This window comes from Mytilus galloprovincialis, chromosome 5 (genome assembly GCF_965363235.1).
Source record: "Mytilus galloprovincialis chromosome 5, xbMytGall1.hap1.1, whole genome shotgun sequence".
NCBI lineage: Eukaryota > Metazoa > Mollusca > Bivalvia > Mytilida > Mytilidae > Mytilus > Mytilus galloprovincialis.
Window position 1 is genome coordinate 80,321,406 of NC_134842.1, and position 27,421 is coordinate 80,348,826.

At 32.0% G+C, this 27,421-nt stretch overlaps 1 protein-coding gene across 2 annotated transcripts; it reads left to right on the forward strand.

The window, feature by feature from the left end:
- Positions 1-53: 53 nt before the first annotated feature.
- LOC143076472 (NAD(+) hydrolase sarm1-like) lies at positions 54-26,257 on the forward strand. Of its 2 annotated transcripts, none has more exons than XM_076252259.1 (9): positions 54-117; positions 8,549-9,837; positions 10,726-10,902; positions 13,902-14,026; positions 14,477-14,712; positions 15,591-15,699; positions 16,881-17,070; positions 20,923-21,044; positions 22,376-26,257. In XM_076252259.1, exons 2-9 carry the CDS (start codon positions 8,563-8,565, stop codon positions 22,563-22,565), a joined length of 2,424 nt encoding a protein of 807 aa, XP_076108374.1. In that variant the 5' UTR covers positions 54-117; positions 8,549-8,562; the 3' UTR covers positions 22,566-26,257. The 2 variants fall into 2 exon arrangements, with proteins under 2 accessions (XP_076108374.1, XP_076108375.1); XM_076252260.1 differs by having other exon boundaries at positions 61-129.
- The last annotated feature ends 1,164 nt before the right edge of the window (positions 26,258-27,421 follow it).

Sequence of the window (27,421 nt, forward strand, 5' to 3'; positions counted from 1 at the left end):
ATTTTAGATTTGCATTTCTTCAGGAGAACAAAATAGTAAATTTTCGTTTTGTATAATATTCCGTATTAATGTTGATGAAGGAAGAAGATATGAGGGTCATTCAGTCAAGTTTCTAGGGTAGAAATTAAGGTTTATATTACAAACATCAGTCAAATTAAAGCCATAACCATACAATGTCTAATATAACACAGTTGACAAATGTGTCAAGCCTAAAACTGTCAATATATATGTTAGACTCAGATCGACGTCCGGCCTCTAATCGACGTCCATTCCTCAAATCGACGTCCAATCCTCAAATCGACGTCTAAATTTGACGTCACATTCTGAAATCGACGTTCAATATGTTGATACTCTAATCGACGTCCAATGTGACTTCATGTAGTGTCAAAACGTTCGATTGAGCGTAGTCGTCTCTAATCGATGTCCAATATCAATAAGGACTTACACTAATACATAATTTCATGCTTGCATCACATCTGAAGATTGACCAATCAGATAATTAGATTGTGTTTATTTATTTGAATATTGGAGTTGAAGCGGTGGCAAATCCTCGGGTTTTACCATATATAGGTACACAAACTTAAAACTCAATTTATTTTTTGTTGAATCATTAAAATAAAATTTGAGATCGTTTTTTCAAATCTCCTTATCATACTAGACATGTGTTTTAAAAATCTTTGTGATATCTTTTACCGTTTGGTTTTAAATTGGAATTAAAAATTGTATTTTTCCATAGAGTTTGAGGTAAAATCCCGAGAATTTCACCTCCTAGAAATTTCAAGTGCCAGGATGTTCGAAAATATGTATAAACATGTTATGTAAGGTTCTTATGTCAACTTTTTCTACATTTATACATACTTTCCTTATAGATTTTTTCAACCCGAAAAAGGTAACATGCATATTAATATTTATCTTGATAAAAAGTTAAGCCAAGATCTACAATCTTTCCTATTCATATTAATAAATGACATGCATGCCAATGAGAAAACAACCCAACGACAAAGAAAACCAAATGACATCTAGAGAGCATAAGTCAGTCTTCAACAATACACAAAATAAAAAACTACAGCCAATTGTTTTGAGAGTATTACAAGTCGGACCTGTAGTGAAACATATACGCAAGAAATTGGCATTATGTTTTTATGTTGTGCTGTTACACAGCTGTTACAGATCTGTCTAGAAGGGTTAAGTGCGCACACGCATGTTTATCCCCGCCATAATCAATGCGTGTCTGTAGTCCAGTGGTTGTCGTTGGTTTATGTATGTCATATTTGTTTTTTCAAAATTGTTTTGTTGTAAATTAGACCGTATGTTTTCTAATTTGAATTTACATAACTCATGTCGTGGTCTTTTATAGCCTTTGCCGTATGGGTTTTTATCATTGTTGAAAGCTGTACGATTGCCTTAAATTGCTCACATTCACCTTATTTTAACTCTGTTGGGTAGTTATCCCATGGGAAACCATATCCTATCTCCTTATTTTTATGTAATCTTTAAAATCTAAAAAGTAATATCAAAACCTGTTTACATATACTTATAGTTAATGAAAATTTAACAAATATTTTTTAAATATATTTTATTTGTCACACATAATACATTTAAAAGTTTTAAGGTCTCAGCCAATATCGGTTTAAGGTCAATTCTGTATTCTGTTTTACCGGCAAAACGGACGTCAAAAGCTAAAAATTGGACGTCGATTAGAGAAGCCAAAAATTGGCCGTCGATTTGGAATGTTATTTTATTTTGACGTCCGATTTGGACGTCGATTTGATGAATGGACGTCGATTAGAGACCGGACGTCGATCTGAGTCTTACATATATTTTGAGGTTTCTACTGAGTACTGTCTGTTCATCACTGACATCAGATCATCTGGTTCATGAGCCTCCACTGGCACTGCAGGCACTCAGAATTGTATCTATCCACAGGGGCAGTAACAGCCAAAATAAAAAAGGTAGTTCCAACCATATGTCCCCATTCTAATGCATTGGTTGTTCAGAAATAATGGGGGGTTCTAACCCAACCCTAGATAAAAAAAAAAGGGGGGTCAACAATCATGACAATATATTCCCATTCAAATTCATTGATCGTCAAAAAAACCCAACCTTCTTGGATCTATGGCAAGCCAAAGTGGACAAAAAGGGCTATTTTCTAATATTAGAAAATCATTTTTTAATATTAAAAAATCATTTTCTAATATTAAAAAATCATTTTTGAATATTAAAAAATCATTTTTTAATATTAAAAAATCATTTTCTAATATTAAAAAAGAAAAACACTATTTATTAATATTAAAAAATGAATTTTTAATATTAAAAAATCATTTATTAATATTAGAAATTCCTTTTTTAATATTAGAAATTCCTTTTATAATATTAGAAATTCCTTTTTTAATATTAGAAAATCGAAAGTAATTTCTTATATTAGAAATTCATTTTCTAATATTAATAAATGATTTTTTAATATTAGAAATTCATTTTTTAATATTAAGAAATCATTTTTTAATATTAGAAAATCATTTTTTAATATTAGAAAATCATTTTTTAATATTAAGAAATCATTTTTTAATATTAGAAAATCATTTTTTAATATTAAAAATTAAAATCTTCATCATCAAAAAGTTTTGACTTGTTTTATATTCAATAACCCCTCATTGTTTACAAACGGAATTAAGACAATAATGTCCGAATGAACTGAAACAGATTTTGCTAAATGATACAAATGACAATAAATTTAAATGCCAAATATCATTGACCTAACATTAGCTGTTCATCTTAAACCGATCTAGTGAACTACTAGGGGACATTTTAGTGCCGACATTAAAACCCATTTCAACGTACGTTCTCTTAAGTTTTTGGTCGAGGTAGTTTTTGATGAAGTTGAAGTCCAATCGACTTGAAACTTAGTAAACATGTTCCCTGTGATATGATCTTTCTAATTTTAATGCCAAATTAAGATTTTATCCCATTTTCATGGTCCACTGAACATAGAAAATGATAGTGTGGATGGGGCATCCGTGTACTGGGGACACATTCGGATTTATATATTTTGTTAGAATGGGTTAAAAATGTTTCTCTAAAATGGGCATTGACAATTTTAATTTTCGATCGCTTGAATGGGTTTAAAATCTGTCCCTAAAATGGGTTTTACTTTGGCGCTTAAATGTCCATTTTTTCCGCTAAAATGTCTTCCGCCGAATAGTTCCCCCTAAACTGAACTAATTACAAGATCTTACAAGCTAATACATGTAAAATAAGCAAAAGTTTCAAATTCAGTAGACATGACTGAGGGGGTAGGGCCAAATAATCAGGCTCTATTTTTGAAGGACATTTTAAACCTAAAAAATTGTATCTAATGGATGTATTAAAGTCTTCGAACTATTGGCGGAAAGGAAAAGAAACAACAAATTTATTTTAGTGGAAAATTTTACAGTTACGCTGGTAGGAATCTGATCCCAACTAGTTTTGTAGGCAGATTCAGTTTACCGTTACGGAAGATGACCTTAAATGACAGGGCTTTGAGAGAGCAGAGAGCAACTTTTTATCCAATTGCTTAACAGAAAGGGGGTCGCCCCGATATTTCGGCACCCATTAGTCCGACACCCCAATAGTCCAACTTCAGCAGGGTGTGAATGGAGGTTTACAGAACAAGAGAATAATGGCAAAAGTATAAGAATAGAAAAATGGGCCAAAAAATGAGGTGCTAAAATAGTAAATTTATATTATGGAGGGAGTAATGGACAAAATGTACAAAGAATAGGAAAAATGGATGCAATTATACCCCCTTCCCTCCCGCCCTAATTCAGGCACTCATTTGTAGAATCGTTGACGAGTTATTTGAACTACTCTTTCTTTTGAGTATATTACAGAAACAGATAATACTAAATAGGAAATGTCATCAGCAGGGCAGTCTCTCATCATAAAGAATAATGTTCACGTAATTAGGTTTCGGATACAATCAAATTAAACTGTAAAAAGTGTCATATTTACCATACAGAAAGACTATTATTTCCATTCATCTATACTATACATACGAACTTTAAGATCGAAAACCTAAAAACAAAAAAAAACATTTTTTATGTTTATTTCGAATAGACAGAAAAAATATTACAGTCATTTCTTATAATAATTTAATTCTAAAATCCATTTTAAACCGTGGATAACCATGAAAAAACGTTGATGTCGTCATGGTCACATGACTAAATTATGTCCATTGGCTGATAACAAAATAACGTCAACCAATCAGAAGACGCGTTACATCCAAAAGTAGATTATTTAATAATACATGTAATTACATTAGACATTAAAATTTTGTTAGATGTATGTATCATTATTTTTTTATTTTTTATTTATTTTTTCAATAGTCAGGATTTAACATCACCCTTACAGCACCACCTGACTAAGGTGATACAGGGTTTCAACTATATAACAACAAAAGACTATTGTTTTATCAAGATTTACACAAACTGAAAAATAAATATTTTGAAAATCTTTTTTTTTCTCTCTCTCTCCTTCTTTCTCACTCTCTCTTTCTCTCTTTTTTCACAATCTCTTCATATAGAAATATCTATAGATTATTTTAAAATAGAAGAAAAAAAAAAGAAGGTTTACATGTGCTATGCATATATTACATGTTGTTTGCTCTGTTCCATAAATAGGTCAAAAAGATATATATTGATATAAATTTGGTTGTTAGATTACCATTCAGGATAAATAATTAGCATAGGGGCCCAAAGTTTTTCAAGTTCAAAAACTTTGTTGTATTTTCTTGCTGTATATAACTCTAAGTTATAAAAGTTTCTCAGTCTATTTTTTAATTCAATTGCATTTGGAAGCTTTTCTTCTAGCTTGCATTTATATATGTATTTTTTGGCAAAAATTACAAGAAAATTTAAAAATAAGCTTTCTTCTACAAAACCAAGAAAAAAGTTTTTTTTGTTAAAATCAATGTTAACATAGAAATTTTTCAGGCAAGCACAAAACAAATATAAAAAATTTGATGTCACTTGACAATCATAAAATAAATGTCCAATAGTTTCATCTTCACATCTACAAAAAGAACATAACTTTGTATCTTTGATTTTAATCTTATATAAAAATGTATTTGTAGGAATAGTCCTATGTAAAAACTTATATTGGAAATTATACAAATATGTATCTACAACATTTCTGAAGTATACAAAAGTATTTCTTCCAGTCTTCAAAGTTAGAATGCAGCTCATCCTCCCATTTTGAAAATTTTACAACTGGAGGATGTGCACATTTTACAATAAGATTATTATATATGAATTTGATATTTTTACTGCTAGTAATTTTCTCCAAAATTTTTTCCTGCGGAGTAAAATTTTCTAAGTCAGTATCAGTGTTTTCCCTAATACACTGTTTTACCTCCATAGGGATATTTGATATTAAACTGTAATAGTGCATATAATTATTTGTCTGAACTTTTTGTTTAATCTGATCAAATGTGAAAAAATCTCTTCTTTGATGGTCAAAAATGTGACAGAGGTTTTGCACACCGGCAACTCCCCATCTGTTATATAATGGGAAATCTTCTGTTTTCACAAAATTCAAGATATCCATCGAGAGACACTCCTTGACATCAGTTTTAACATGTGGTTTAGATGAGTGTAAAGCTTGAAAAACATCTTTCCAAAAAGGATTGCTAAGTTGATTTCCAATCTCTAACAATTTGAAGTTTTGTAAAGAAAAAGATCTTGCACCCCCAAATTTTTTCAATATCAACTTAAGAATATTTTGCCAGTCCCCATTCAAATTTGAAAAAAATCGCCTCACCCAACCGACTTTAAGATAAAAGTTGAAAGATTGTAAATGAACCATTTTCAAACCTCCCTCCTTTTTATCTGCAATCAGTGTATCACGTTTGATTTTTTCTGTTTTTCCATACCATATAAAATTAAAGAATAATCTGTTGGATTGACATATATTAGGTAAAGATGTAAGCAAATGAATCAATTTCGGAAGTGCAAGAGTCTTAACAGTAACCTTGCCAAGTAGTGTTAGCTTCCTATGCTGCCAACTTTTCAATAATTTTGAAATATCAATGATTTTTGCTCTGAAATTCAAACTGGGCATACACTCTAGATCCAAAGAGAAATTTAATCCTAAAACCTTAAAGTTTGAACAGGACCAGCTTAGATGTATCAGTATGTATCATTATAATACGTTATTCTGATTGGCTAAACTGCAATCTCGCGGTATTCTTTAAACAACTTCATTGACACAATAAAATGTACCACTCATGACACGAGATCCCACAATAAAGTGCATAATTTAATTAAATACAAACTTGAGAAAAATCATGTTTTCAGGATCCTAGCTCAAAATTTCTTTCGCGCTTCATACAAAATGCATTTCGCTCAACGCTTTTACACCCCAATGAAGTTACAAAAAGAAGCATTCATTTCTTAAATAAACTCGAACATTGGCGAGTTTAAGTTTATAACAATCGGTGATAATTTTTCTATGTAAAAAAGACTTTTGTAAGTTTTAAACTTCGATAAAAATGGACAAAATGTGCTGTAAGAATGAACTTGAACATTCTAAGTTCGATATCATTCTGGTGGTACATTTCATTCATTTGCATCGAAGTTTCCACCTTAATAAAGTCATGAAACATTTGCCACTGGACATAATACAAACAAATAACTACCAATCATTTAAAAATAGCCATGTGTATGTTCAATTAGTATGGCGTTCATTATCACTGGACTAGTATATATTTGTTTAGGGGCCAGCTGAAGGACGCCTCCGGGTGCGGGAATTTCTCGCTACATTGAAGACCTGTTGGTGACCCTCTGCTGTTGTTTTTTATTTGGTCGGGTTGTTGTCTCTTTGACACATTCCCCATTTCCATTCTCAATTTTATCTATTTAAATAAGCGATAATATGTCATCATCATATATATGTAATTGCAGATTCATGATACAACAAAATTTGTTTCTGTATTAAAGTATTTTCATTTGTGTTCTTTTATCTCTTAAACACAACTTATGGGTAGGACTCAAGCAAACAGGTCCGACTCCTCTTGACATTGACACTGTCACACGAATGTACCTGTATTCATTTTTTCTATTTACTAGCACATTTGCTGTTGTCGTAAACTCGTACACTCAAACAGGTTTCTTAGGGAGAACGCGCCAAACTTTACAAAGTTCTATTTGGTTTACCAGTTTTCCCACTATATATATCTTAAGAGTTGAATGTGTTAACTTTAAATAATTCACTATTGAATTAAGTACAAACACAGTTGCTTAAAGTCAAACCAAACTTATGTTCTTCTTACAATAATTCTGTACACTGAACCAAGCATACAAATCGAGTTAAAAGCATAATTGAAATCTGAACTTTCTTAATTCTCTACTTTGGGTGAGATACAAATTAAGCTGCGTATCATCATTTTAGTTATTTGACAAAACTTCACAAATGTAATTGAGAATGGAAATGGGGAATGTGTCAAAGAGACAACAACCCAACAAAATGCAGAAAACAACCAAAGACCAACAATGGGTCATCTTAAAAAAAACTGCACCCGGAGGAGGTCTTCAGTTTGCCCCTAAACGTAAATGTGTACTAGTTCAGTGAAAATGGACGTCATGTTTAACTTCAAAACATTTTTATAATTGGACTAAAATTAACAATCATGTATATATATATATATATATATATTTAGCGAAGCAGAGGTGGTCGTGTGGTCTAGCGGGACGGCTACAGTGCAGGCGATTTGGTGTCACGATATCTCAGTAGCATGGGTTCAAATCCCGGCGAGGGAAAAACAAGGAATTTGCGAAAGCAAATTTACAGATCTCACATTGTTGGGTTGATGTTTAGACGAGCTACTCAGTGTATATATATGAAACTTTCAAAGGCCAGAGGCTCCCGACTTGGGGTAGGCCATAAATGCGGTGAAGTTAAACGTGTATATTTAGTAAACATGCATTTGTTGATCTTGCGTGTTTTTTTAAAATTTCAGTTCATCTACGTTATAACGACAACAGACAATAAATGCCGGAGATAAATAAACTATTGTAAAAAAACAAAGAGGAAACATAACCATACAGCTGTTACACGTTTACTAATATTCTGAAATGAAAAGGCTATGTTTTGCACTGACCGCAACCCTAGATACAAAAGGTAAAACGGCACGTTGCAACTCATCTTAATTTCATGCAGCATTTCCTGAAATAGAAATAATTGATCTTGTATTCTTGATATTTGTGTACTTTATTAAACAATTGCAATACTGTGGATTCATTTATTTTCCAAGGCACCAATTTACATGGATTTTGGAAAACTTACGTATTCCCTGATGTCTATAATTTTGTGATTTTGCCGAAGTCTGCATACTAGCCTATAGAATATTTGCTTATTGTAATTTGTTGATCATTCAATTTCATGGTTCACCTCTACCAACGAAATACACGAAAATTGGAATCCAACGAAAAATAATGAATCCATAGTACTATTACTGACTATCTACATGATCTAAGGAAGCAAAAAATTCTCAATTTTAACTATATATTTTTTTCAGACTAAATCTTCATTATGGAGAATCTGGAAGGCAAAGGGACTGTAAGAAGGATTCAGTCGGAGGCTAAGTTCTCTGGACTTCCAACTGATCCATATAAAGCTCTAGAAAGATCACAATCGGCCAGAACACTTCTCCACGACATAGAGGATGAGGAGGAGATGACGGAGAAAAATCAGGAGTCACCACATCATAATGTGTCAGAATGTTCTAAAGTTTATTTGGATCTGTCACAACCAGAAAATTCAGAACAACGTCTCGCCAACAACATAGATCAGCATCATCTTAAGAATGGAAATGAAAAATGTGTATTTTTATCAGGAAATGAAGATTTAAACAATTACACATTGAAACACTCAGAATCTGATGATCAGTCTACAACAGAAAATTGTGATTGGTCTTCCAGTCTACAACATCTTACAGGTCAACTTAAGGTCAAAATTGAGGTCATCAAACAATGTGCAGGTGATTCTCTTATCCAAGCATTACGTGACATCAGTTTATTAGTGGAACAAGCTTGGGCCATTCCCACTTATGGTAGGGATGTAGCATATAGTTTATGTGACACTCTTCGTGAAGAACACGCTCTAGACATTGTGATAGGAAACTGTGCCTCTCAAAACAAAGAACTGATGAAGACTTCAGGAAGATTACTTGACAAAATTTTAACAACAAGAAATCGACAGAGAGTAGCACACTATGGACTAGAAATAGTGGTTAAAATGACCGTGGATGCGAAGGGAGAGTTTGATATGGCCAGATTTTGTACAGGAATATTGGAGAGTCTCTTCAAGACATCGGAAGAAACTTGTAGAAAGTTGACCGTCCTGGGGGGACTTGATGTTTTACTTTATTGGTGTAGAAGTAATGATCGTCTGACATTACGTCACTGTGCAATAGGTTTGTCAAATATGGCTTTGTATGGTGGCCCTGAAAACCAAGAAGAGATGGCAAAACACAAAGTCCCAGAATGGCTCTTCCCTCTGGCATTTAATGATGACGATAGTGTAAGATATTATGCCTGCTTAGCAATTTCTGTACTGGTTGCCAATAAAGAAATTGAATCTGCTGTATTACAATCTGGTACCCTAGATCTTGTTCTTCCATTCATTGCTAGTCACTCTCCCAGTGAGTTTGGGAGGATGGACCTGTCTCATCGTCATGGTAGATCTAGGGGATGGTTGAAACGTCTGGTTCCCTTATTATCCAGTAAAAGGGAGGAATCTGAAGCATTAGCAGCATTTCATTTTGCCATGGAGGCAGGAATTAAATCTCTCCAGAAAAAGACAGAAGTAAGTTATGTCTATATCATGTATATAAGGCCAAATAAAAATATATGTGTGGTTCCAGTAACTCTACCGTCCCTACATTTTCAGCTTAAAAATAGCCTACCCTAAAGATTTTATTGTCATTTTTCATTAAGCACTGTTAAAGTTAGAATGTTGCTCCCATAGACTCAATGTAAAAAAAAAACATAAAATAAAAAAAGATCCCTACCTACCCTAACTTTTTTTCAGATGTAACTTGAACCACACATACTTTTTTATTTGGCCTAATATGAATTGTGTTGAATAGAAATCGACCTCATGTCGTGTTATGTACATGAATGAGTCTTTGATTGGAACATTCAAACTCGAGATAAAGATGCAGTTTGGACTGTTTTGTAGGGTTCTTATGGCAACTCAATTTTCAAAACAGTTTAAAATTTTGCCATGTTTGCATAGAGATTTTCTAACTCGAAATAGGTCAACAGATATACTGATATCCTTTTGCATTTATTTACAAGACTTTAGCTAGTCATGCTAGTTGGAAAATAAGATGAATATAAATAACTTTTGATTGTCATTCATATCAGTTTAATTAAAATCAAATCTCTCATTTTAGGAAAAAATGTGTTATGACCCTAGAAAATACATACATTGATGAACATTTAAATTTATAGTTAACCTATCTCCACGAAATACACCAACATTGGTACCACACTGATAAAAAATTTGATAATGGAAATGGGGAATGTGTCAAAGAGACAACAACCCAACCAAAGAGCAGAGAATAGCCCAAGGGTCACCAATGGGTCTTCAACATGAATACTTAATTCACAGTAACATTAGATTCGTTGTTAGAATTTTGAATTCTAATTGAATTATGAACCAATAATTTTCAATAATGTTTTTTTCCAGGTATTTCATGAAGTAGGCGCTATACGTCCATTAAAAAGGTTAGCTAGTAGTCCAAATGCTACAACCTCTAAATTAGCTTGTGAAGCTCTAAGAATTATTGGAGAGAATCTACCGCACAAACTGACTGCACAAGTTCCTGTGTGGACTGTTGAAGATGTGAAATTCTGGGTGTCACAGGTACGTATACAACTCCAGCACATATATATGACAAAGACATGATAGAGGATATTCGCTACTCTGGTTTTTATACGACCGCAAAAATTGAAAAGTTTTTGGTCGTATATTGGTATGTTGGCGTCGTCGTCGTCCGAATACTTTTAGTTTTCGCACTCTAACTTCAGTAAATGTGAAAAGAAATCTATGAAATTTTAACACAAGGTTTATTACCACAAAAAAGGAAGGTTGGGATTGATTTTGGAAGTTTTGGTCCCAACATTTTAGGAATTAGGGGCCAAAAAGGGCCCAAATAAGCATTTTCTTGGTTTTTCGCACTATAACTTTAGTTTAAGTAAATAGAAATCTATGAAATTTTGACACAAGGTTTATGACCACAAAAGGAAGGTTGGGATTGATTTTGGGAGTTTTGGTTTCAACAGTTTAGGAATTAGGGGCCAAAAAAGGGCCCAAATAAGCATTATTCTTGGTTTTCGCACAATAACTTTAGTATAAGTAAATAGAAATCAATGAAATTTAAACACAAGGTTTATGACCACAAAAGGAAGGTTGGGATAGATTTTGGGAGTTGAGGTCCCAACAGTTTAGGAATTAGGGGCCAAAAAGGGGCTGAAATAAGCATTTTTCTTGGTTTTCGCACCATAACTTTAGTATAAGTATATAAAAATCTATGAAATTTTGACACAAGGTTTATGACCACAAAAGGAAGGTTGGGATTGATTTTGGGAGTTTTGGTTTCAACAGTTTAGGAATTAGGGGCCAAAAAAGGGCCCAAATAAGCATTATTCTTGGTTTTCGCACAATAACTTTAGTATAAGTAAATAGAAATCAATGAAATTTAAACACAAGGTTTATGACCACAAAAGGAAGGTTGGGATAGATTTTGGGAATTGAGGTCCCAACAGTTTAGGAATTAGGGGCCAAAAAGGGGCTGAAATAAGCATTTTTCTTGGTTTTTGCACCATAACTTTAGTATAAGTATATAAAAATCTATGAAATTTAAACACAAGGTTTAAGACCATAAAAGGAAGGTTGGGATTGATTTTGGAAGTTTTGGTCCCAACAGTTTAGGAATAAGGGGCCCAAAGGGTCAATTAAACTTTGTTTGATTTCATCAAAAATTGAATAATTGGGGTTCCTTGATATGCTGAATCTAACTGTGTATATAGATTCTTAATTTTTGGTCCCGTTTTAAAATTGGTCTACATTAAGGTCCAAAGGGTCCATAATTAAACTTAGTTTGATTTTAACAAAAATTGAATCCTTGGGGTTCTTTGATATGCTGAATCTAAAAATGTACTTAGATTTTTGATTATTGGCCCAGTTTTCAAGTTGGTCCAAATCAGGGTCCAATTAAACTTTGTTTGATTTCATCAAAAATTGAATAATTGGGGTTCTTTGATATGCCAAATCTAACTGTGTATGTAGATTCTTAATTTTTGGTCCCTTTCAAATTGGTCTACATTAAAGTCCAAAGGGTCCAAAATTAAACTAAGTTTGATTTTAACAAAAATTGAATTCTTGGGCTTCTTTGATATGCTGAATCTAAACATGTGCTTAGGTTTTTGATTATGGGCCTAGTTTTCAAGTTGGTCCAAATCAGGATCCAAAATTATTATATTAAGTATTGTGCAATAGCAAGAAATTTTCAATTGGACAGTATTCAGCAATAGCAAGAAATCTTCAATTGCACAGTATTGTGCAATAGCAAGAAATTTTCAATTGCACAGTATTGCGCAATAGCAAGAAATCTTCAATTGCACAGTATTGTGCAATAGCAAATATTTTCAATTGCACAGTATTGCGCAATAGCAAGAAATATCTAATTGCACAATATTGTGCCAAAGCAAGAAATTTTCATATTTTCAATTGGAGTTATCTTTCTTTGTCCAGAATAGTAGTTGAATCAACTTAAATCATTGCTTTATACAATATAATTATACAATGTATATTCACTTTTACTACCAACTGATAAATTAAAACAATCTTTACCATTCAGTGATAACAAGCACTTTTTTTACATTTTAATATTTTATGATGTATTTAAATGAGTAGTTATTGTTTCAAACTCCATTAGAAATTTGAATTGAGATCAGTTTTGGAATAAGGGAAAGGGGATGTGAAAAAAAAATTGGGGGATGGGAATTTTTTTCATTTCAGATTTCATAAATAAAAAGAAAATTTCTTCAAACATTTTTTTGAGAGGATTAATATTCAACAGCATAGTGAATTGCTCAAAGGCAAAAAAAAATTTAAGTTCATTAGACCACATTCATTATGTGTCAGAAACCTATGCTGTGTCAACTATTTAATCACAATCCAAATTTAGAGCTGAATCCAGCTTGAATGTTGTGTCCATACTTGCCCCAACCGTTCAGGGTTCAACCTCTGCGGTCGTATAAAGCTGCGCCCTGCGGAGCATCTGGTTGAATTTTATACAAATATTCAGAACCATTCAATTTATACATGTATTGTGTCATTAAAAATTCTGCCTTCAACATAAAAGATGCAATGTAAATTTAGATACTATGCGTTTGTTTTATTAATGCAAAAATGTATTAAACAATGTTAAAATCAGGTTTACAATAATCATGATAATCATAATAATCAAAACTCCCATTCCTAATTTCAGTAGAGAGTTTTCCTTCACAAAAGGTTTGCAATCTCATTAATTGTATTTCACATTTTTCCATTAATCAGTGATTTCACTGATTTGCAATAAATATCAAATGCACACATTATTTTTTTAATTCACAGATTTACTAGCATAGACCATTATTTAATTTATTATGAAAACGTAATAACACTTTCATGATCATAATTACATGAATTATACTATTCATCATGAAGAAAAATTGATAAGGAACTTATTTTTGTAGAACAAACTGTCAGTTCTGTTGATTTTATGTTTATAATCTCCTTTAAATGTTAATCATGTTCCCAAGACTATTTATTTCACGATTTTTTTCAAATATCAAATTTACTAACATTTTTATCTACAGAATGGATTTGAGGAATTTGCTGTTAATTTTGAGAGATGTAAAGTAGATGGTGACCTGCTGTTAACATTAACAGAAGAGGACTTGTCAGGCAGTCTGCATATGAAATGTAGAATAGCACACAAAAGGTATATGATTGTTTCGTTAACAGACATGACGAAAAGGGTTGTTTTGTTTCCCTATCAAAGGTAAGTGGTTTTCTCTGGGCACTCTAGCTTCCTCCAAAAAAAAAAAAAAATGGCCACCACAAAATAGCCCCAAAAGTAGCACTTAAAAGTGGCATTAAACCACTAACAATTAATCAATCATTAACAGAAAATGGCCACAAATTAATTTGGGTATATTTTTACATTAACAGAAAATGGTTAAAAATATCAAAAATATCAAAAAGGAGATTAAAAATCAGTTCTGGAACTCTACACTGCTATATTATATTGAGATTAAGAGGACCATTAAAAAAAACGGTCATAAACAAGTAAATAAATACAATTTCAGTTTGAAATTTGTCAAGTGTTTGCACGTATTTTATATCCTTAAATACATATAAACAAATTTTAATTTGCACTATATTTTGACAGATTTATGAGAGAATTAAAGAGACTTAAGATAACAGCAGACTATGCGTCCTCAGATCCAACCAAACTGGATGATTTTTTGATGGAGTTGGGGTCAGAGTTCAGCCAATATACCTATTCCATGTTACAGGCCGGTGTAGACATGCTTTATCTACCTGACCTAACTGAGGAACAGTTGGCCAATGATTGTGGCATTTCTAGTGGCATACATAGGAGTAAAATATTACAGAAAATTAGAGGTAAGGCAATGATTGTGGCATCTATAGTGGCATACATAGTAGTAAAATATTACAGAAAATTAGCGGTATGCAGATAGGGCTTAATCATAAAATTGAGAATGGAAATGGGCAAAAAGAGACAACAACCCAGACCATAGAGTAGACAACAGATGAAGGCCTCCAATGGGTCTTCAATGCAACGAAAAACTCCTGCACCCGTTTATGTTTATACAGCTTCATTTTAGATACCAGGGTCAAAGTTCAACTGTTTAGTTTTTAGATCCCAGAAATGCAGGTTAATGCATGCATAACAAATCCCTTGTGTAAATGATTTATGAATTTACCTTGTGCTAACAACCTTTTTCGACAATTTACTGAACAGGGATCATTTGTCCCTTAAGCTTTCTTCTATACTTATAGATTATCATTGATCATCTCAACGAGATTAGTTTTCTCGTTTGAGCCTGTAAGGATTAAGAATCTTGAGGTGAAATTCAAGAAAAATGTTACTATCATTTTCGACTGAGAGAGAATTCAAAACATTATGTGTCAAATGTTGTTATTTTCTTTTTTTTTAATGTATAAAAACTCAAATAGGTGATACTGAAATCGCTTGTTAAAGTAGCACCCCTGACTGATTATGGAGGCAATAAAAAAACATTTGTTGAAAAAAGAACAATAAAACCATGGTTAAACAAAAAAAGACATGTAATCCTCCTTAAAACATAACACAGAAATAAAGATTTGAGTAAAGAAAGTACCCTACCAAAATCCTGGGGTAAACTCGTGAGAAGAGAAAATATCACAACAATCAAGGAAATACATGGGAATACATGCAAGAAACAGATCGAAATCAATTATTTGTGTTAACAATTTAATAAAGATGTTTTAATAAACAGTTTCAGAGGAACAAAAGACAGAAAGTGACAGTGGAGATATTATTGATGGGCGCAAAGTGACGGATGTTTTTATAAGTTACAGAAGGGTAAATGGGTCCATGTTAGCAAGGTAAAGTTATTCAAACATGTGCTCCTTAATCTTGATATTGCTTGAGCTTCAGAGCCTAATTTAATCAGTCATAGATTCCTTTGATCTGTAGGCACATTAACTCTCATGCAGTAAAAGGGGTTATGGTAATTTTCTGTAAAATAAGTTGAGCATTCAACCGATGTTGGCGCAAAGGTTGTCTTGATAAGCTTACAAAAATTGGAATTAATGGAGTTTTGTTACTTAAAGAAAGCAGCAAGTTGTTATTGTTGGGGAAATGTTTGTGCATGTATCAGTTAGGGTGCCCCAACGGTTATCTTGGGTCCCATTTTATTTCTAATATCTATAAATGACATAGTTGGTGATTTAAAATGTGATTTTAAACTTTTTGCTCTAACAAAAATTATGATGTTATTATGAATATAGATGGAAGTTTGATTAATCTTTAAAAAGGAATATTAATAAGGCTCTTCCCCAATTAGCCTTATTTGGAGCAAGCTTCACTTTTCGTCTGTTTTTAAAGATAATACAAATAAATTTGATATTTTCTGACAATGTACATATAACAGGCTATTATTTGAACTTGGAATTATTTTTAATTATGGAATTTGTTTGATTTCTTGTTATTAAATTTTTTAATAAATTCCATGTTTATTCTGTACTGAAATGTTCTGTGCTGCGCACAACACTTTCTATTACAAAGAAAATAGTATATTTTCAATAGAATGTACTGTGCCGCACACAACACTATCTTACCAAAATACATTGTATGAAAAGTGTTATTAACCGCTCAAAAGATTATAATACTAAATAAACATGGAATTTATTAAAAATTGTAAACACAAGAAATTATGCAAATTCCATAATTAAAAATAATTCCAAGTTCAAATAATAGCCTGTTATATATTTTATATTTAGAGTTGTTGTCATGTTTTTTTTTCAAAGAGGCATCATTTTATATAAGGAAAGATAACTCTTGTATATTTTATTAAGCATAACAATAGTTGGACAAAATGATGGACTAGTATTAGTACTATTACATTTTAAATATGACAGATAGACAAGTTAATCCATATCACATAACTATAACTTCAAATGGAGGGATAATTAATGTTTCAAAAGTGCTTAATCCTGCTTTGTATTCTAAGTCATTTATTATGAATACAGAATTCTCTATTTAACCAAGAACATTTTATTTTCAGTTTATTGAAGGTATTTCTGCAGCTGAGGGGATTTACAGTATTTTTAGATATAGAGAAATTAAATGCTGGTAAATTTGATGAGGGATTATTGAGTAGCGTGAGGTCATCACGTAATTTTATACTTGTACTGACACCAAATGCTCTCGATAGATGTGTAGGAGATAAAGACAAAAATGACTGGGTTCACAGGGTAATGTATTTTTTGTTTTTAAATGCATCATTTTGAACGCATTAATATATCTCCAAGAGTTCTTATCTGTTTTGTGTAGTTAGAGAGCTAGGATACCTGTAGTAATCCTTGCGCCCAACAGATTACCGTGTAGTTAGAGAGCTAGGATACCTGTAGTAATCCTTGCGCCCAACAGATTACCGTGTAGTTAGAGAGCTAGGATACCTGTAGTAATCCTTGCGCCCAACAGATTACCGTGTAGTTAGAGAGCTAGGATACCTGTAGTAATCCTTGCGCCCAACAGATTACCCTGTAGTTAGAGAGCTAGGATACCTGTAGTAATCCTTGCGCCCAACAGATTACCGTGTAGTTAGAGAGCTAGGATACCTGTAGTAATCCTTGCGCCCAACAGATTACCGTGTAGTTAGAGAGCTAGGATACCTGTAGTAATCCTTGCACCCAACAGATTACCATGTATTACTAGTTTGGTTTTCATTGCTATTTCATTCTTGATTGATATTGATTGTTGAACTATAATTTTATTTTATTTAATTTTGAAAACAAATTAATTCTCTTATCATTAGAAATGGATGAATACATAGTTTTTACTGACATCACATGATAAGGGGAATTCCTAGTTATCTGTCATCTTGTAGGTCATGCTTTTTATAGCGTGCCTTTGTTTATAAGTTGACCTGTCACCTTCATTTATTGATTTTTACTTGGTTGAAATGCAGAGATCCTAGAAATGTAAAAATAACAGTCATTTAAGTATAACTCAAATGGTTCACCATAGTTTATTTAATGCAAAATACTGGTAACTATGTGAGTATTTGACAGAAAAAAAGACGTTTAATTGTTAACCCTTACCATGCGGATCCCGTCTTTTGACGGGTTTGACGTCGTCGTTCTCAGTGCGGAACCCGTCTTTTGACGGGTTACACTGGCAATTTTCTGACCTTTCAAAAAACCTTCAAATCCTCGCATAATCACAAAACTCCGAGTTTAAATTTGAATGAGCCATCAGATCTATATCCATTATTCAATTTGAACCATTTTAAGTCTTTATAATAAACAAATATACACTTTAATTTTACTTTCAGGAAAATAAATTGTTTTTGGCATGACGTAAAAAATCTAAAAATACATCTAGGGAAATCCTTTTCGTCCTCGCTCAATTCTTGTTCATTTGATTATCAAAACTATATGTCTGGGTAAATAGAAGAATATTTTGACACGTGTAAAAGTTCTTTTGTGAAAAAAATGGAATTATTTAAGTAAAAATATGAAATAAAACAGTTTACGTGAAATATGAAATTCCCGCGCACATGCCCCGCCCTTTCCTGTATTATATAAATAGATTTCGTCTAAAACCGTAAGAATAAAATATTGTCTTAAAGGTGAATATTAATTTATCGTTGTTATTTGATTGATATTTTGCAAATTTAGAAGTTTGGTGGTAAAAATACATAAATTGTATGGAAATATCAACCGGAAGTTTACTCGCTTGAGAGACGTTCCGAAAGAGAAAATGAAAGTTGCCGCACAGTTTGTTACCAACAATTTATAGTTTTCTTCAGTAACTCTATCAGTGTCCATGCTTGAGGATACACATTTCCCATAAAATTAATAATGCCTGAACACAAATCCATCTTTCTAGGTGCTGTTAATACCTATATTCCTCGAAAATCTTTGAAAACTTGGAATTCTTTTCCGAAATAAAAGAAACGTGAATCAAAGAAACAAAATGTGAATCCGTTGTCAAATCTATTTATCGTCTGATATTTTCCCATATTTATGGGCTTTTCAGGTATATTCAAGAAAAATAAATTGATAAATATGAATGAGTTTTGTTGTTTTTCCAATGAGTTATCCAAAATATGCAGCTATTTTTTTCTATCTTTTCTTTTTCGCAAAATAAAATAAAAAGGGGGCGTTTCTGTGTTTACTTTCTGATAATGGCAGAAGCCAGCACATCTATTGCTGAAAATATATGTGAACTATTTGCTGACACTGATAGTGAAAATGAAGAATTTGAAGGATTTACTGAAAATGACTTTGCTGAGGATGACCTAAATATTGACAATGTTTCTGAAAGAGATGATTTGTTTGATATTGATAACTGGGTTATGGGTGAAAAAAATCCAGAACTTCTACCTTTTACGCAAACCCCAGGAATTAAGTGTGACCTCCCAGACAATGCGTCCGTTTCTGATTATTTCTATTTATATGTCAATGAAAATGATTTTGAGAACATTTCTGAGGAAACAAACAGATACGCAAAGCAATATCTTGATAAAAACAATAACTTGAGCAGATTTTCAAGGTTTAGAAAGTGGACAAACACTACTGCCACAGAAATGAAGCGTTTCATTGCTGTAGTTTTTGCAATGGGTATTCTGTCACAGTCAGACGTGACTGATTACTGGAGTAAAAACCCTGTCACTTCAACACCATTCTTTCCGTCAACTATGCCAAGAGACAGATTTCTCCTAATGTCATCTTTCTTCCATCTTGCCAACAATGATGAGTATGTTGCTAGAGGTCAACCAAACTACAACCCACTTTTTAAACTTGGAACTTTCTATGGTCGTATTGTAAACAGATTTCACTCAGTTTACACACCTGGTCAATCAATTTCATTAGATGAAGGAATGATTCCTTGGAGGGGTAATCTATCATTTCGAGTTTACAGTCCTGACAAGCCAGTTAAATATGGAATCAAAGCCTACATGATCAGTGACTCCAGTAACGGTTATGTTTCAAAATTTAAATTGTATACAGGAAAGTCGGGTATCGGTCCAAGCTCAAATGGCGCGACGTATGACTTAGTCATGGATATGTTACGAGGCATGTATGAAAAAGGTTATAATCTGTATTGTGACAATTACTACACATCACCCCAACTATTTTGGGATCTCTATGGTCTAGGTGTAGGAGCGACAGGCACTGTAAGGTCTAACCGTCGTGGTATTCCACAATTTTTGAAAGACAAAAAACTTACAAATAAAGGAGATCTTTCTGTAATGAGTAATGGTCCTTTAAATTGTGTCAAATTTCTTGATGGAAAGGCTGTTTTTATGCTTTCGACTATACATAAAACCAATTTGGTCAACACACGCCGTCGTGACCGTGAGACAAATGATTATATAAGAAAACCTAGTGTTGTGAACTACTATAATAAATATATGGGTGGTGTTGATCGGTCTGATCAAATGATTACTTACATTAATAGTGTTGTTAAATCATTTAAGTGGTGGAAAAAGGTAATTTTCCATGTTCTTGCTATTGCTGTTCTAGATGCATACACTTTGTATAAAGCTGACCACCCTAATATAACACATAAAGCGTTCAGAAGACAATTAATAACTGAACTTGTATCTAATAACCCAATAGAAAGTGATAAAGTAGGAAGGCCTTCAAATGCGAAATTAGAACGCCTAAGTGAAAGACATTTCATTTCTAGAATTGTAGGGGTGGGCAAAAAAAAAAACATTGCACGTTTATGCAAAGTCTGCAATGAGGCTGAAAAGAACAATGTAAATATGAACAACCTACAAAAACGCAAACGGCCAGGTCATGAGACTTGTTACGAATGTAGAGAATGTAATGTTTCTTTGTGCATTGAACCATGCTTTAAGATATGGCATACACAAAAGGAATATGTTGCTGCTACTATTTCCTTTTAAAAGAATTGCTGTACAGGAGAGAAAAATTATAAGATAAGTGTATTTGCTTTGGTTCCGAATGTAGTGTTATGCTTTATGTTCAACTTGTACTTAGATGTATTTTATCTTATAATAATGTAAATAATAAAAAAAAAAATTTGTCTATACAGAAGATTGTTTATAAGTATTGTTATCTATTTTTCAGGAAATAGTAGCAGCATTAGAAAGTAAGTGTAATATTATACCTATAATGGACAACTTCCGCTGGCCATCAGCTGACCAGCTACCTGAGGATATGAAACAGATCACATTCTTTAATGGTATAAGGTAAGAAGATTTTCTGAAGATACAATTTTCTTAGTTTAATAGTATCAAGTGGTATCAAATAGAGCATCTTAGGTTTTTTTTTACTAATGTATTGTATAACTGGTTTATTTCGCTTGGTAATGAAAAATGTTATGACAGGTTTCCTTTTGAACTCACCTGGCCCCTAAAATTTTGATTTCTATTGTAATTTTGGATTAAAATCTTTAGGGGTTAGATTCAAAGTGTGAATTGCAAAAAAGATCAGTACGACCAAAATAACTAGTATGTGCAATTAAATGTTCTTATTAGCAGTCTTTTACTGTTTGACTAGTCATGCTAGTAATGTGATATCTTTTAAAAAAAAAATCAAATATCACAAAATTTTAATTAACCCATTCATTATAGGCATTCGTTTAAACATATTTATTCGTCATCTGTTTAATCTTTTGAAGTTCGTATTTGAGCTCAAAATGAACATTAAAAGTAAGAATTATGATAAGCAATAGTGTAAGTATACCAATTTTTCAAGACGTTTCGGCCATTGGCCTTCTTCAGTTCTTTATTTCTCCTCTTAACTACATGGCTGACATTACATTTTTCAATCATTTAAAAGATGTTAACCATGTAGTTGTGAGTAGAACTGAATTGAAGAAGACCAATGGCCGAAACATCTTGAAAAATTGGTTTATTGATACAATTATATAAAGTATGTTCCCTATTGGAATTTTGAAAACAACAATAGTGTAAGATTGAGGAAATATGCATACACTTCTCATTAAATGGTTTTACAATAACCTCAAAATGTATTGAGCGCCATTGGTGCCAAATAATGGTGGTCTGGGTACGACCTCTGCGTGGTAAGGGTTAATCCGTTTCCTTCAAATACCAACTCCAATAAACGATTACATAAATATAGCATGCAATGTTACAATGAACAAGAATAAATAAGTAAATGTAGAACAAACAAAAAAGAAAGGGGAAAAAAAAATTGAAAATAATGAAAATACAACAAAAGAAGAAAAGAAAAACACTTAAAATACTGATGAAATGCAACTTTGTCAAAATAGTGAATAACAATTTAACTTGTAAAAAGTATAGGCCTTCGCCCAAACAACATGAAATATAAAGAGAGAGAAAATATTGAGCTTTTGGTTTTTTATATATAACATATATCAATCATCATACTTGAGATTTCACATTTCAAATTTTTACCAAAATTGCAAAACTTTAGATTTATAGAAAAAGAACTCCCTATTAACCTTTTGTTTTTTTAAGCAAATGTGTTTATTCCTGATATTGGGAATAGGTAAGATTTATATTTGATATCTCATGGATGGCGTCTTCTTCTGTAGATGGATACATGAATATCAGGATGCCTGTGTGGAGAAGTTAGAAAGATTTCTGAGAGGAGAAGTCAACATTAGCAGTAAAAGAGCAGGATTGTTCCAGATGGGGTCATCTTCAGAGTTGTTACAACAACAACACCAAGCCAAATATAGCTCTAGTTCTAGTGAAAATTCTCCCAACTCAGACTGTAGCTAGTTCCAGATATCACATCTCAGAATCTTGTTTGTCCAAATTCTCCCTACTTAATATGTGTATGAATCTCCTAACCTCAAATTGTATCTTGTCCCAGCTCTCACACGTCGTAGATTTGTTTGTTCAAATTCTCCTAACTTAATATGTGTATGAATCTCCTAACCTTTAATTGTAGCATGTCCCAGTTCTCACACCTCAGAGAGTTTTTTCCCAAATTCTTCCTACTTATATTTATGTGTATGAATCTCCCAACCTCCAATTGTAGTTTGTCCCGGCTCTCATACCTCAGATAATTGTTTTTCTAAATTCTCCCTACTTAATATGTATATGAATCTCCTAATCTCCAATAATTATTGTAGCTTGTCCCAGCTCTCATACATCAGATGATTGTTTTCCCAGATTCTCCCTACTTTATATGTATGTGAATCTGCTAACTTGCAATTGTATTTAATGTGTCTAGTGTCTTGTAAGATTATTATCGATGGAGATATTTTAACCTGTGACAAAATATGTACATTTGTCTGTTTTTACTTGATAAGGAAAGAGATGGCTAAACAGATAACTGACTTAAGATGCATTAAAAATGTTTCCTTGTAGTTAAAATCTCATTTAACTTTTTTGAAGTTCAAGAAAGATGCAAACCATTCTAATTTTTTAACTGAATCTCAAAAGTATGAAAATATATCTTCTATGAAAGGATCACATTTAATTTATAGAAGTTTATAAGATATAATAAAATGCTTAATTGAAAATTCATAAAAGTTTATTTATAGAAATCTTGATGGTATGAATGCTTTATAGGGCCATAAAAAAGAATAGGTTTGTTTGCCCAAACCCTACCTACCTAGAAAAAAGCTGCCTACTCAAATTCTTTTATTGTCCTGATTTGAAGAAGTTTTTTTTTTAATCAGATAGGCATGAAGACTAATAAACATCCGATATACGTACATTTCTTTAAAAAAAAAAAAAAAAAAAAAAATGCCTACCTACCTACCCACTGTCTCAACCTTGGGTAGCATTTGGGCAAACCAAAATATTTTTAATTGTGGCCTAGATATACTCGTAACATTCCATGTGTTCATTTGTACAATGTGGTTTCATTATTATTTGTTGCGACCATTTTTTTGGTGGATTTTAGGGTAATCAAAAATCTAATTTAAATGTTGAAAAGAATAATTACTTATTTTCAATGGGAATAAACACAGATTTTGTAAAACGAACTAACATATTTTTACAAAAATGCAAGGTTTCCTTGATCCACAAAATAGTACCCTGGAAAAGAAATGAATCCATAGCAACTGTGTTAATTTTGTTGTCCAGTTGTTTTATGATACATATGTTTGTAAAGAATTGTATAGACTATTGTAGAAATATATTGTTTTTTTATGCTCCTTTAAACATTTCTCAGAAAGAAGAGGCATTGCCATTTGAACCTTTTAATTTCTGAAATTTGGACATAAATTTGAGATCTATAATCAACAGTTTTCTTTAATATTCATTTATAAGGCATATATTATGTAGAGGATTTTGATACAAAATTAAGTATGATGGTACCCAAAAATGGAGACGGTATAACGTCGTATGTTAAGAGATAAATAGGTATTATAGGGCAAAATATTTTTCCTTGTATCGTATGGAAAAACACCAAGGAGTCCAAACATTTGACACTTATTCCAAAACCTCACATACGGTAAGTACATCTTTAAGCCTGAGAATAAGTTATGTTTTCCATTGATATAGGATATAGTTTTATGTCAGAAATATATTATAAAGTAGGTCCTCTGTCTCATCCTAATTCAAATATTATTCCTGAAAAGAGAAGGATTTATTTATTACAGCCTTATATTGACAATTTGATGTTTTTTTGAAGCCTTATAACTGAGAAATCTCAGTAATTATTAAACAGGGTAAATAAAAACGAAAATATTGTGTACAACAGATATTTGTTTGTAATTTATGTTTTTATTCTGAGAAGAATAGTAAAGTGGTGATATTGTAACATTGTATAATTATTCCCTCATTTTATTATTATAAAAAGTGATTTGAAGGTGCAAATGATGACACCATGAAATAAGATACCCTTTGATTAGCAATTTTTTTCATTCACCGTGAAAATTGATGCAAACATAAATAAATTCATCCATAGTTGTTCATGTTCCATAGACAAATAGATTAAATATGACATTGGAATGAGGGAATATAGATGATGTATTATAAATGGCATGTGGGGAAGAAATGTTTGAGATAGATAGTTTCCATTGACTGGAGTTATTTCCCTTCGTCTTCATAGAGGAAGGAATAAAGTAGTCGATTTTCACTACACGAATAAAACCAAATGATTCCAAATATCTGGCAAAAATTCAAATACAGGAGGAGGGAACATCCTTCATAGTTGTTAATTTTTTTTTTTAATTTGAAGTATCATATGACTTTAAACAAACAAAATATGTTCAGAAAACCTGTTTTCCTACTTTTTTTGTGTAACTAAAGTTTTTTATACGACCGCAAAAATTGAAAATTTTTTGTCGTATATTGGTGTCACGTTGGCGTTGTCGTCATCGTCCAAAGACATTTGGTTTTCGCACTCTAACTTTAGTAAAAGTAAATAGAAATGTATGAAATTTAAACACAAGGTTTATAATCATAAAAGGAAGGTTGGGATTGATTTTGGGTGTTTTGGTCCCAACAGTTTAGGAATAAGGGGCCAAAAAGGGCCCAAATAAGCATTCTTGGTTTTCACACAATAACTTTAGTATAAGTAAACAGAAATCTATGAAATTTCAACATAAGGTCTGTGACCACAAAAGGAAGGTTGGGATTGATTTTGGGAGTTTTAGTCCCAACAGTTTAGGAATTAGGGGCAAAAAACAGGTCCCAAATAAGCATTTTTCTTGGTTTTTGCTCAATAACTTTAGTATTAGTTTATAGAAATCTATGAAATTTTAACACAAGGTTTATGACAACAAAAGGGAGGTTTGGATTGATTTTGGGAGTTTTGGTCCAAACGAATTAGGGACCAAAAGTGTCCAAAATTAAACTTTGTTTGATTTCATCAAAAAATGAATTATTGGGGTTCTTTGATATGCCAAATCTAACTGTGTATTCAGATTCTTAATTTTTGGTCCTGTTTTCAAATTGGTCTACATTAAGGTCCAAAGGGTCCAAAATTAAACTTAGCTTGATTTTAACAAAAATTGAATTCTTGGGGTTCTTTGATATGCTGAATCTAAACATGTTTTTAGATTTTTGATTATGGGCCTAGTTTTCAAGTTGGTCCAAATTGGGGTCCAACATTATTATATTAAGTATTGTGCAATAGCAAGAAATCTTCAATTGCACAGTATTGCGCAATAGTAAGAAATATCTAATTCCAAAATATTGCGCTATAGCAAGAAATTTTCAATTGCACAGTTTTTATGAAATATTCTTTGAAAATTGGAGTTATCTTTCTTTGTCCACAATAGTAATTGAATCAACTTAAATCATTGTTTTATACAATATACAATGTATAATCACTTTTAATACCAACTATAGAATTAAAACAATCTTTACCATTCAGTGATTACAAACACTTTTTTTACATTTTATTATTTTATGATGTATTTAAATGTGTAGTTATTGTTGCAAACTCCATTAGAAATTTGAATTGAGATCAGTTTTTGGAATAAGGGCAAGGGGGGTGTGAGAAAAAAATTGGGGGGGGGGGGTCAATTTTTCTCATTTCAGATTTCATAAATAAAAAGAAAATTTCTTCAAACATTTTTTTGAGAGGATTAATATTCAACAGCATAGTGAATTGCTCAAAGGCAAATTACAAATTTGAAGTTTATTAGACCACATTCATTCTGTGTCAGAAACCTATGTTGTGTCAACTATTTAATCACAATCAAAATTTAGAGCTGAATCCAGCTTGAATGTTGTGTCCATACTTGCCCCAACTGTCCAGGGTTCAACTTCTGTGGTCATATAAAGCTGCACCCTGCAGAACATCTGGTTTCATTTTGGCAGCTATCAAGCAATATAAAGTACACAATTTTTCTAAACTTTACCAAAAGTTTGTCCACCTAATTTTTAGAGTTGATTTATAGAATTTTGCCCTCTAGCACATAGACAAAAAGAAATAACTTGATTCAAATTGCAACAATGGAAAACTGTCTATGGGAAAAGATAAAAAGAAAATAGTGCAATAGTAGATAAGAAGAGTAACAAGTTGCTAAGTTAGGAGGCTTTTGTCTGACCCCTGCATGAGTTGCATGGTAAAAAGGGGGCTTAACCCTAGCTGAATTATATTTAATGTTATAGCAGTTTGTGATATCATTTATTGTATAGTGTGATCTATTTGTTAGAATGATATTTTTAACCCATCAGCCCTTTTGGCTGCCATTTTGGATTTGATTTTTTAAGTTTTTCAGCCCTTTTGGCTGTATTCTTAGATTTGTAATCAACTTTTGCAATGTTATTGAACAATTGTTTAAGATATTATTTCTAATATATGAAAGAATGTAAGATATATACATGTAGTTATTAGCGTTGTGTAATAGGTAGGCATGATTTGTTTAACTATTTTAACAATGATTAACTTGTTTTGAATTCCTTTATAAAATTTTTATTCTTGAATATCAAATTAGTCATTGAAAAATTAAGATGGACAGTTAATTTATAAAATCACTAGTATAAACCACCTGCAATCTATATCTTGCCATTTTGAAATCATCAGTAGTTTACATTTGCAACATTAATCAATGTTCTTATAGTTCATTTTATTCTGCAATTTTGTAATAGTGACCATAAATCACAATTCGGTGTAGTAGATATTCATTCCATGAGTTATTTCCCTTTTTTTAGATTATTTTATCTCC

What these genes read in the sequence shown, in the direction of transcription:
- LOC143076472 (XM_076252259.1), top strand. Translation starts at nt 8,563, where the DNA reads ATGGAGAATCTGGAAGGCAAAGGGACTGTAAGAAGGATTCAGTCGGAG. An exon ending in TGAAATTCTGGGTGTCACAG is followed by an intron (nt 10,903 to 13,901) that starts GTACGTATACAA and finishes TTTTATCTACAG; the next exon opens with AATGGATTTGAGGAATTTGC. An exon ending in ACATTCTTTAATGGTATAAG is followed by an intron (nt 21,045 to 22,375) that starts GTAAGAAGATTT and finishes CTTCTTCTGTAG; the next exon opens with ATGGATACATGAATATCAGG.